We start from the raw sequence: 12,747 nt of genomic DNA on the forward strand, positions 1-12,747 counted from the left end.
AGCACAGGCTCCTCAACGGTATCCGACACGCAGATTTACCCTCTGTGTTTTCAGACAAAGGAAATAGGGCGGGGATAGGAAGCCACTTTAGACTATTGAGATGGCCCGTGTGTATCAGCAGCAATCCCAGAGTTTCAAAGCGTCACACCCCCACTTGATGTTTCGTTATGACAGCGTGAGAAGCTGTGAAAGGGAAGATCAATTTCTGTTTTTTGTGTATTGTTGGATGGATGAGGCAACTTGATGTATTTTACTATTTATTATCAAAAGAAATGCATTCATTCTGGAGTGGTGCCGCAAAGGGCCCTAAACATAGAAAGGGAGTGGAGGAGGGTGACCGCCCTGAGACTTTGCCACCACAGCCACTTTCATCCAGCTCCATAATCCTCAAATCCCACTCAGGGTCAGTCAGGAGGACTCAATGACACCACTACTGCACCCATGCTTATTTTGTATCCATTCATCAAATTAGCTGTATATCGGTGTGATATATAACCTGAAAGGCTGTTCATCTATACTTACATTACACTTGGATTAAGTGTCAGTGTGGAGTGGGAACTCTAGGACTGCTTATCTTGAGGTCTGTGATGACTATGGACAGTGCACTATGCTGACTAGAGGTAAAGGTAAGGCTACATGAAACTGAATGTAGTATTTTATTCAGTAAACAAAGTTGTGGTCCTTGTAATTGTGATATTTTTTTCCGTCTGCTGTCAAGATAAAACCATAACAACATTAGCAGTAATATATGGATGTTGAGTATGCCTCTGTAATTCACAAAATATATTTTTTAATCTACTTTGTTGTCATTATGTAAACCCTGTTGTATTGAATACATTCATTATATCTAAACATGCAGTTTCACAATGCAAGAACATTTGTGTTTTTGGCATAAGGACAATATGTCTCCATTTGCTTTGTGTTTGACAGGCTACCCAGATTGGCTGCCATGATCAGCACATCAAGCACTCGTCCGTTCCTGGCGGTTGCGCCTCGCATTTCTCCAAACATGGCCACAGACACAGAGGAGGACAGTGAGGATGAAATGTAAACAATACATACAGTTGAAGTCGGAAGTTTACATACACCTTAGCCAAATACATTTAATCTCAGTTTTTCACAATTCCTGACATTTAATCCTCGTAAAAAATTCCCTGTCTTGGGTCAGTTAATTAAGATACATAAAAGATAAAGATAAGATAAATTTCACCACCTTATTTTAAGAATGTAAAATGTCAGAATAATAGTAAAGAGAATGATTTATTTCAGCTTGTATTTATTTCATCAAATTCCCAGTGGGTCAAAAGTTTGCATACACTCAATTAGTATTTGGTAGCATTTCCTTTAAATTGTTTAACTTGGGTCAAATGTTTTGGGTAGACATCCACAAGCTTCCCACAATAAATTGGGTGAATGTTGGCCCATTCCTCCTGACAGAGCTGGTGTAACTGAGTCAGGTTTGAAGGCCTCCTTGCTCGCACACGCTTTTTCAGTTTGTGACTTTGTGATGGCCACTCCAATACCTTGAATTTGTTGTCCTTAAGCCATTTTGCCACAACTTTGGAAGTATGCTTTGGGTCATTTTCCATTTGGAAGACCCATTTGCGACCAAGCTTTAACTTCCTGACTGATGTCTTGAGACGTTGCTTCAATATATCCACATAATTTTCCGTCCTCATGATGCCATCTATTTTGTGAAGTTGCAGCAAAGCACCACCACAACATGATGCTGCCACCCCCGTGCTTCACGGTTGGGATGGTGTTCTTCGGCTTGCCAGCCTCCACCTTTTTCCTCCAAACACAACGATGGTCATTATGGCCAAACAGTTATATTTTTGTTTCATCAGACCAGAGGACATTTCTCCAAAAAGTACAATCTTTGTCCCCATGTGCAGTTGCAAACCGTAGTCTGTTTTTTTTATGGAGGTTTTGGAGCAGTGGCTTCTTCTTTGCTGAGCGGCCTCTCAGGTTATGTTGATATAGGACTCATTTTACTGTGGATCTAGATACTTTTGTACCTGTTTCCTCCAGCATCTTCACAAGATCCTTTGCTGTTGTTCTGGGATTGATTTACACTTTTCGCACTAAAGTATGTTCATCTCTGGTAGACAGAACGCGTCTCCTTCCTGAGCAGTATGACGGCTGTTTGGTCCAATGGTTTTTATACTTGCATTCTGTTGTTTGTACAGATGAACATGGCACCTTCAGGCATTTGGAAATTGCTCCCAAAGATGAACCAGACTTGTGGATGTCTACAATTCTTATTTTCTGAGGTCTTGGCTAATTTCTATTGATTTTCCCATGATGTCAAGCAAAGAGGCACTGAGTTTGAAGGTAGGCCTTGAAATACATCCACAGGTACACCTCCAAATTGACTCAAAGGATGTCAATTAGCCTATAAGAAGCTTCTGACATAAAGCCATGACATAATTTTCTGGAATTTTCCAAGCTGTTTAAAGGCACAGTCAGCTTAATGTATGTACATTTCTGACCCACTGGAATTGTGATACAGTGAATTATAAGTGAAATTATCTGTCTGTAAACAATTGTTGGAAAAATTACTTGTGCCATGCACAAAGTAGATGTCCTAACCGACTTGCCAAAACTATAGTTTGTTAACAAGACATTTGTGGAGTGGTTGAAAAACAGGTTTCAATGACTCCAACCGAAGTGTATGTAAACTTCCAACTTCTGTAAAACTGGACCTGTTGGTCCAATTGTAGTTTGCTACAGAACTTTATTGATGTCGCCGTGTTTTTATTGGCTGTATTTTAAATATTGTTTGTTGTTTCCAGAGATAAAACCTCTCCTGGCCCAGGGCGTCTGTTCAATGTGAACAACAGTAACAACAATGAGGAGTGAGTCCGTCCACATATACTGTGTGTGTGTTTGTGTGTTGTGTGTGTGTAGTGGTGGTAGTAGTAGTTTTATTTCATTACATGTTGGCCATAAATGGCAACTAAAAGCTAAATTCATACACAGCACATACGAGTAAGCAAAAACAGTAAAACAAATCAGGAACTTTATTTGTTATTTTACCTTTATTTAACTAGGCAAGTCAGTAAAGAACCAATTCTTATTTACAATGACAGCCTAGGAACAGTGGGTTAACTGCCTTGTTCAGGGTCAGAAAGACAGATTTTTACCTTGTCAGCTCTGGGATTTGAGCTTGCAACCTTTTGGTTAATAGTCCAACGTTCTAACCACTAGGCTGCCTCCCCGAAGTCAGGATGGGAGCTGAAGCAGTTAGTTTTGGTAGCGTCAAATGTCCTCCTGAGTGGTGGGAGGCAGCATCACAGTCACAGGGGTGAAGCATGGCAGTCACAGCCTGGGGGGGGGGGCGTAGCCACTTGACCTCCACTACCAAAAAGTAGCACCCACCTGGGTGATGTCGCTGGGGTCAGAAAGCTCACCCCTTATCAGTAGTGCAAAGTAGGCTATTACAGTCCTCAAGCCTCTGCCATCACCGCAAGCCATCTCAATTGTCCTTCCGCTTCGGACTTCTCCTCAACCTCAACCCACGGCATTTAAAAATACAACACTGCTACTTAGTCAGTTTGCTAGCTAGTAGCTACCTAGCAAATGTCCACAATGGCACGATGTGGGACCAATGTGGGTGAAAAAATTGTCTCCGCATAGGCTACCTACATTGGACATATGCGCCTTTGCTTATCGGCTCCACATTGGCCCCACAGCAGGTGGCCCCAAGGGCAGCCCTCACTTTGCCTGAAATAAGCCCACCCTTTTGGATCTCCTGCCTGTTACAATGTATCAGAAATTATTTACAGAGACAGCAGCACAGTCTGCTAGCCATTACGGCTGCCATGGCAACTCTCAGTGTGTGTGTGTGTGTGTGTGTGTGTGTCATAAGATGTGTCCTTTTACCCCAGGGAGGAGAAGAAAAAGAAGAAAAAGGAGAAGAAAGAAAAGAAAGAGAAAAAAGAGTAAACACCTATTTTGTCCCTCTTTTCCATGAATGCTGCATAGTTAGATAGAAGAGAGGTTACATGCAGAAAAGCTTCAAAAACTTGTATTTGTTTTCTCAGGAAAAAGAAAGAAAAGATGAAGCAGAAAGAGCAGGAGGAGAAAGAAAAGGAGGAGAAAGAAAAGGAGGAGAAAGAAAAGGAGGAGAAAGAAAAGGAGGAAAAAGAAAAAAAGGAAAAAGAGGAAAAGGAGAAAAAGGAGAAAGAGAAAAAGGAGGGGTGTGTATGATAGCAATATCTCACCCGAAGCGATATACTGATATCAGCATTGATATCTGTATATGACGATGTTTAAATTAAATATGAAGTATATTATTATTATTAAGTATAATGTATTAAGTAATCAATTCTCCATCTTCCTTTCCTTGCAGGCCCAAAGAAGGGTTTTTCATTAATCCAGCTGGCAGTCTGTACTACAACTGGCTGTTCATTATCACAATACCAGTCATGTACAATTGGACCATGATAATAGCCAGGTAAAAATCTACTGTTTAAAATATGTAGTTTGTTTAAAATATATGGTTAGTTAGTGGCATGGAATGGATTCTGAGGCTATAAAACAAGTTATTATTTTTCTTTTTTTTACAAAGTTTCCCCTTTTATACAGTACCAGTCAAATGTTTGGACACACCTACTCATTCAAGGGTTTTTCTTTATTTTTACTATGTTCTACATTTTAGAATAATAATGAAGACATCAACACCATGAAATAACACATATGAAATAATGTAGTAACCAAAAAAGTGTTAAACAAATTGAAATATATTTCATATTTGAGATTTTTCAAAGTAGTAGTTGATGACAGCTTTGCACACTCTTGGCATTCTCTCAACCAGCTTCTCTTGGAATGCTTTTCCAACAGTCTTGAAGGAGTTCCCACATATGCTGAGCTGCGTTTGTATCACTCTGCGATCCAAATCATTCCAAACCATCTCAATTGGCTTGAGGTGTGGTGATTGTGGAGGCCAGGGGCCTCATTTATGAAACTATGCGTAGGTTTCACATCAAAAGATGGCGTATGGACGAAACACAGAAAGTGCACAAAAATGCACAAAAATATAGTGCACACGCACGTGGGACAGTGCACGCGCACGTCCCACGCCGGTTTCCCTTTATAAATCACAATCAACTCGAAATTTGGCGCACGTGGGCGAGCGTCTTGTCCCACCCTTTTTATAGTTGCCTATAAATAGTCAGTGAAACACCCCTAATTAATATTCTTCCATACTGACTGCATGACGACAATGACGGCAAATCCCGACAGAAAGGCAAAAAATATATATTTCACCCAGTGTGAAATGGAAGTTCTTGTAGGGGAAGTTGTTGTGAAGAAAAAATACATTGTTTGGTGTGGCCATTACAAATGCCAAAAATGCGTTAGAGTGGTAGCATGTGGCGGGCGTTATGAACGTTGCTGGCTCAGAAGGTCAGACCCTCTCAGAAATAAGAAGTGGTCCGACATAAAAGTGGAGGCCAAAAGGCCTTACACAGACAAAGTGTTTGTGCCACAGGTGAGGGAAAGGGGACACAGGAGCTCAACCCCCTAAATGAGCGACTTGCCAGTATTATAGGGGAATCCCTCCTGAGTGGAGTAGTGACGGAGGTGGAGGGGGACATGGCAAGATGCACCGGATGAGCCAGGTATGCAATTAGTATTTTTTTATTTGAATAGAGTAAACCAAATGCATTGAAGTTGGTGTTTAAACATTTATTTCCACAAACAATTGTGACATTTTCAAAAAAAAAATTGTCACTGTGTGTTCGGTGGTGCTGCAGCTGAGCAGGAGCTGAGTGCCCCCAGGCTCAGTGTCTCCAATGCACCTCGTGCGTCACAACCCTCCAGAGGCCTTGTCCTCACAGATGCAGTCCTGCAAACGCAAAGAGACACCATCGATGCTATTAATGAGGTTTATTTTTATTTTACCTTTATTTAACCAGGCAAGTCAGTTAAGAACAAATTCTTATTTTCAATGACGGCCTAGGAACAGTGGGTTAACTGCCTGTTCAGGGGCAGAACGACAGATTTGTACCTTGTCAGCTCGGGGGTTTGAACTTGCAACCTTTCGGTTACTAGTCCAACGCTCTAACCACTAGGCTACCTGCCGCCCGTTGCCAAGGAGTTGAAGTGGGACAGGAGTGGTTTGGTTTCTGGGCCCACTACAGCACAGAAAACCAAGAGAACAGCGCTTGGTAATCGGAAATGGCCACTCATTGGCCAGTAAATCTTGGTCTCGGGAAATTCGCTCTCTCAGAATACTGTCAAGCATTGAGGAGGATGTCTGATGGTGTGGGGGTGCTTTGCTGGTGACACTGTCAGTGTCACAGCCTAGAGGTGTGTTGGGTCATTGTCCTGTTGAAAAACAAATGATAGTCCCACTAAGCGCAAACCAGATGGGATGGTGTATCGCTGAAGAATGCTGTGGTAGCCATGCTGGTTAAGTGTGACTTGAGTTGTAAATAAATCACTGACAGTGTCACCAGCAAAGCACCCCCACACCATCAGACATCCTCCTCAATGCTTCATGGCAGGAACCACACATGCATAGATCACCTACTCTGCGTCTCACAAAGACACAGTGTTTGGAACCAAAAATCTCAAATTTGGCCCAAAGGACAGATTTACACCGGTCTAATTTCCATTACTCATGTTTCTTGGCCCAAGCAAGTTTCTTCTTCTTTTTGGTGTCCTTTAGTAGTAGTTTTTTTGCAGAAATTCGACCATGAAGGTCTGATTCACACAGTCTCCTCTGAACAGTTGATGTTGTGATATGTCTGTTACTTGAACTCTGTGAAGCATTTATTTGGTGTGATGTGCAGTTAACTCTAATGAACTTATCCTCTGCAGCACAGGTAACTCTGTGGTGGTCCTCATGAGAGCCAGTTTCATCATAGCGCTTGAAGGTTTTTGTGACTGCACTTGAAGAAACTTTAAAAGTTCTTTACATTTTCCGCATTGACTGATCTTCATGTCTTAAAGTAATGATGGACTGTCATTTCCCTTTGATTATTTGAGTTATTCTTGCCATAATATGGACTTGGTCTTTTACCAAATAGGGTTATCTTCTGTATATCTCCCCTACCTTGTCACACCGCAACTGATATGCTCAAATCCGTTAATTAAGAAGGAAAGAAATTCCTCAAATTAACTTTTAACAAGGCACACCTGTGAAATCCATTCCAGGTGACTACCTCATGAAGCTGGTTGAGAGAATGCCAAGAGTGTGCAAAGCTGTCATCAAGGCAAAGGGTGGCTACTTTGAAGAATCTCAAATATAAAATATATTTTGATTTGTTTAACACTGTTTTGGTTACTACATGATTCCAAATGTGTTATTTCATCATTTTGATGTCTTCACTATTATTCTACAATGTAGAAAATGGTAAAAATAAAGAAAAACCCTTGAATGAGTAGATGTGTCCAACATTTTGACTGGTACTTTATATAAACAAAGTGTAAGACAAAAATAGCTTTTCCAGTAAATTCTTCTTTTGTGTAACTTCACATTATCTTCTTACTCACCTGCAAGTAAATTCCCACTCCAAGTACCAAGTGCATTTCCTTTTAAAGACTGTCACATTTTGTTTAAGAGATGCTTGTATTAAAGCATGGTTGAGCATCTAACAGTTTTCTCTGCTCTGTGTCCTGTGTGTCAGGGCCTGCTTTGAGGAGCTGCAGCATAATCACCTAGTCACCTGGATGATTCTGGATTACATCTCTGATGTCCTCTACCTGGCTGACATGGCCTTCAGGACCAGGACAGGTGTGTGTGTGTGTGTGTGTGTGTGTGTGTGTGTGTGTGTGTGTGTGTGTGTGTGTGTGTGCGCGTGCATTTTAATTTCCTTTCATTTAATGTTTTATGTCCGCTCTTTCAAATTGATACATCACATGTCACAGTTCTATTATTACGCATGCTACTTTGATTATTTCTTCCAATATATTTTCTCAGCCTACCTGGAGCAAGGCCTGCTGGTCAAAGACAAGAAGCTGCTGTTGGAGCGTTATATCAGCAGCCTCCAGTTCAAGCTGGACGCCGTCTCCATGTTGCCCACCGATGTGTTTTACATCTACCTGGGGATCAACTACCCCGAGATCCGCCTCAACAAGCTCCTCCGAATCACGCGTATGATGGAGTTCTTCACCCGCACCGAGACCAAGACCAACTACACCAACCTCTTCCGCATCTCCAACCTGGTCATGTACATCATCATCATCATCCACTGGAACGCCTGCCTCTACTACTCCTTCTCTAAGGTCTTTGAGTTTCTCAGCTGCTGGATGTATTTATTGTGATGTCGATATCTGCTTTTCATATGCATGTCTTAGACCTGTTTTGTCCTATGCCCAATAGTACTTGTTTAATGCTTTCATTTCTTTGTGCTTTTATGGTGTACATTTATTATACAAAAATCGAGTAATCAATTAATCAATTAATCTAGTCCATCGGCTTCGGCTCTGACCCCTGGGTCTACCCGGACCTGAATGACCCAGAAGAGCCAGAGTTCGGGGAACTGGGGAGGAAGTACTCCTTCAGCCTCTACTGGTCCACGCTGACGCTGACCACCATCGGCGAGACGCCATCACCGGAGCTGGACTCAGAGTTCTTCTTCCATGTGCTGGACTTCCTTGTGGGTGTGCTTATCTTCGCCACCCTGGTGGGCAACATCAGCTCCATGATCTCCAACATCAGCGCCGCGCGGGTCGAGTTTCAGGCACGCATCGACAACATCAAGCAGTACATGCAGGTGCGTGTGTGGGGTTCGTAAAGGAGCCATCAAAGTACTGAGGATTTGTTGACTCAAATTTTTGTGCACTATTACACTTTATAGAAATTATGTTAACGCCCATTGTGGGGTTGGAAGGGCAAGTGGTGCGTCACAACGGTAGGTCTTATATATCATGAATACGAGTCAATTTCTCCCTATAACACCTCTACAGAAGTGGAAGGTGGACAAGGAACTGGAGCTGCGAGTCATCACGTGGTTCGACTACCTGTGGACCAACGACAAGGCTCAGGACGAAAGGGAGACGCTGCGGTACCTGCCCGACAAGCTCAGGGCCGAAATCGCCATTAACGTCCACCTGGATACTCTCAAGAAGGTCCGCATCTTCGCTGACTGCGAAGCAGGCCTGCTTATTGAGCTGGTGCTCAAGTTGCAGCCTCAGGTCTTCAGCCCTGGCGACTACATCTGTAAGAAGGGTGACATCGGCCGTGAGATGTATATTGTCAAGGAGGGCAAGCTGGCGGTGGTGGCTGACGATGGCATCAAGCAGTTCTGCGTGCTGGGAGACGGCAGCTACTTTGGGGAGATTAGTATCCTAGCGATAAAGGGTTCTAAGGCAGGGAACCGGAGGACGGCCAACATCCGCAGCATTGGCTACTCAGATCTCTTCTGCCTGTCCAAGGATGACCTGATGGAGTCATTGACCGAGTACCCGGAAGCCAAGGGCATGCTGGAGGAGAAAGGTCGTCAGATCCTGCTGAAGGACGGCCTGCTGGAACTGGACCCTTCCAAAATTATCCCCGAAACCACAGAAATCGAGGAAAAGGTTGGAACTTTTTAAAACTTGCCTTAAAATACATTTCCTTTGCATAACTGCCTTTTTGTACAGTTATCTGTTTCTTGTTTTTAGTATTTTAATGCACAAACTGTAGGACTTTAAAAATGTTGTACAATGTAAAGTGCATTCTAAATGTGACATTTTATTATTATTATTTTTATTTAAGGTGAACCGCATGTACAGCAACCTGGAGTTGATGCAGACCAAGCTGAAGAAGCTGCTGGGAGACTACAGCACCAGCCAGAGGGCAACGAGGGAACGCATCGCTGAGATAGAGAGGCTGACTGGAGAGGTTGTAGCAGAGGAGGACCTAGATGAGGAGGAGAAGGAGGGAGGGGAGGAGGAGAAGGAGGGAGGGGAGGAGGAGAAAAAGGGAGAGGAGGAGGAGAAAAAGGAAGGGGAGGCAGAGGAGAAGAAGGATGAGGAGAAGAAAGAGGAGGGGGAGGAGGAGGAGGAGGAGGAGGAGGAGGAGGAGAAGTAGAGTTTTTGTGAGAAAAATAAAAACTGCTTGAATTGAAGTCTGCTTGAATATTGGTTAAAACAAAAGGCATTTTTTTTCTGGTTGAAGGGTTTTCAGCTTTTGGGAAATCTATGATTATTGAAAGCTAATGTAACAGACTTATTACACTATTTTTATTAAGATAATTCAACTACTAGAGGGCACCAGGGGCCATAAAACTACATGTATAACTTTCACACGGGTCTTTTTTAAATGTTTGGACCCCATGTGTAACACACAAATTGACCACATGAAGAAAGTATATGATATGAATTGGCAAACTGCCAGTCAGAAAGCAATACTGCCCAAGCGTGACTATTGTGCTGTGGTTAACCCTCAAACTACTCAAACTACTATCAATATTTTTTTAGCTTAGCCCAAAGTTAGTTTATTAAATTCTTCAAATGTTTCATGACTTTGTCAATCAATGTTTTTTTTTAATACATCAATATCATTGGTTAGTGTTTCTGTATCAATATGGACTTTAAAAAAAGGCAAGTATTTTGGGGTAATTTCGACCCCAGCCAAAAACAACTAAATCATCTGCAGTGATGTAGCTCCCCATGTACTCATCTAAGAATGTACTTTTCTATACCATATATCGTGTACAAAACCAAGATTATTGTATTTTTGTGCATATTAAAAACTGACAATGGTATATGAAGTCTTCCAATGGTATATACTGTATAATTGATAGAACTGCAATACAGAACTCGAATGCGCTCTGAATCTACACAGAGACCTGTATCGATGTGTATTCTCGGAAAACGAGTTATTCTTGGGCAAATCTAAAAACGTATTTATTTGAATCCTGGTTTCTTTGGAGACATATTATTAAGTTCTACATATCCTCAGAGGGTGTGGGGGGGGGGGGGGGGGGGGGGTCTGTTGGAGTGATCTCTACCTGATAGACAGATCACCTGCAAAGATAGAGCATGTTATGTACTCACCTTTGGTTATAACTAAGTATGATCGCATAAAAAAATCTAAATTGCCTTAGATGTATGCTTAGTTGCAGTAAAAACAGCTCATAAATGTCTGTCAATGGCATAAATACTTGGTAGAACTGTGAACTGTGCTGAACTGGTGTGTATTCATCTTAAATAAGAAGTTACAGGTCTGTGAGAGCCAGAAATCTTGCTTGTTTGTAGGTGACCAAATACTTATTTGCCACCGTTTGACCTCTGTCATTGCCAACAAAGGGTATGTAACAAAGTATTGAGATAAACTTTTGTTATTGACCAAATACTTATTTTCCACCATAATTTGCAAATAAATTCATTAAAAATCCTACAATGTGATTTCCTGGATTTTTTTTACAGGCCTCTCTCATCTTTTTAAGTGGGAGAACTTGCACAATTGGTGGCTGACTAAATACTTTTTTGCCCCACTGTAAATATAACAAAATGTGTTTTTAAAAACAAAATTCTAAAAACTAAATGATACAACAATGAACTTATGGTAAATCTTCTTTATAGTACTTATGTGGATTCTACTTTGGAAAAAAGAAAAATCTATATTTTTAATATGGCAGAATTCATTTGACAGAATTTTCCGAAAATAACTGTGTATTTTGGTATTTTTATTTTAGATGACATTATTTACATGTCTAATGATGTTTTGATAAGAATTTAGAATTCAGTTTATCATTTTGCTAATATTGAAGCGTTTTCCAGTCAATTCTTATTGTGTGTGCGTGTTAGATCGAACGACCTCCTTACAACCCCTCAACTCACATTTTCAATCTGATTTTAATCTCAACCCCTCCCAATTGTTTCCTTTTATAATTGTGAACTGGGCTGATGTTATTGAATATAATATACAGTGCCTTTGGAAAGTATTCAGACCCCTTGACTTCTTCTAAATGTTGTAACGTTACAGCTGTATTCTAAAATGGATTCAATCACTATTTCCCTCATCAATCTACACACAATACCCCACAATGACACAGCAAAAATATGTTTTTTCCAAATTTTTGCAAATTTATTACAAAAATGGAAATATCACATTTACATAAGTATTCAGACCGTTTACTCAGTACTTTGTTGATGCACCTTTGGCAGCAATTACAGAATCAAGTCTTCTTGGGTATGATGCAACAAGCTTGTACCGAAGCCACTCCTGCCTTGTCTTGGCTGTGTTCTTAGGGTCGTTGTCCTGAGCGCTCTGGAGCAGGTTTTCATAAAGGATCTCACTGTACGTTGCTCCGTTCATCTTTGCCTCGACCCTGACTAGTCTTCTAGTCCCTGCCACTGAAAACATCCCCACAGCATGGTGCTGCCACCACCATGGCTCACCGTGGGGATGGTGCCAGGTTTCCTCCAGACGTGACGATTGGCATTCAGGCCAAAGAGTTCAGTCTTGGTTTCATCACACCAGAGAATCTTGTTTCTCATGGTCTGTGAGTCCTTTAGGTGCCTTTTGGCGGGATGTCATGTGCCTTTTAGGAGGAGTTGCTTCCATCTGGCCATTCTACTATAAAGGCCTGATTGGTGAGTGCTGCAGAGATGGTTGCCCTTCTGGAAGTTTCTCCCATCTCCACAAAGGAACTCTAGAGCTCTGTCAGAGTGACCATTGGGTTCTTGGTCACCTGCCTGATTAAGGCCCTTCTCCCCCGATTGCTCAGTTTGGCTGAGTGGACAGCTCTAGGAAGAGCCTTGGTGGTTCCAAACTTTTTCCATTTAATGATGGAGACCACTGTGTTC

General features: G+C 41.7%; 1 protein-coding gene across 1 annotated transcript; it reads left to right on the forward strand.

Moving 5' to 3' along the window:
* Positions 1–396: 396 nt before the first annotated feature.
* Positions 397–10,905, forward strand: cnga1a (cyclic nucleotide gated channel subunit alpha 1a). Its single transcript, XM_031836668.1, has 11 exons — positions 397–626; positions 931–1,047; positions 2,796–2,858; positions 3,891–3,944; positions 4,047–4,202; positions 4,355–4,459; positions 7,638–7,744; positions 7,931–8,235; positions 8,421–8,726; positions 8,920–9,531; positions 9,710–10,905. The coding sequence occupies exons 2-11, from the start codon at positions 950–952 to the stop codon at positions 10,022–10,024; spliced, it is 2,121 nt and encodes a 706-aa protein (XP_031692528.1). The 5' UTR covers positions 397–626; positions 931–949; the 3' UTR covers positions 10,025–10,905.
* Positions 10,906–12,747: the final 1,842 nt, after the last annotated feature.

Source organism: Oncorhynchus kisutch, linkage group LG12, assembly GCF_002021735.2.
Source record: "Oncorhynchus kisutch isolate 150728-3 linkage group LG12, Okis_V2, whole genome shotgun sequence".
Taxonomy (NCBI): domain Eukaryota; kingdom Metazoa; phylum Chordata; class Actinopteri; order Salmoniformes; family Salmonidae; genus Oncorhynchus; species Oncorhynchus kisutch.

Excerpts from the sequence above, each read along its gene's own strand:
- cnga1a (XM_031836668.1), top strand. The coding sequence starts at position 950 with ATGATCAGCACATCAAGCACTCGTCCGTTCCTGGCGGTTGCGCCTCGC. Across the intron at positions 8,236-8,420 it reads TCTACTACTCCTTCTCTAAG|TCCATCGGCTTCGGCTCTGA; the intron begins GTCTTTGAGTTT and ends CAATTAATCTAG. Across the intron at positions 9,532-9,709 it reads CCACAGAAATCGAGGAAAAG|GTGAACCGCATGTACAGCAA; the intron begins GTTGGAACTTTT and ends TTTTTATTTAAG.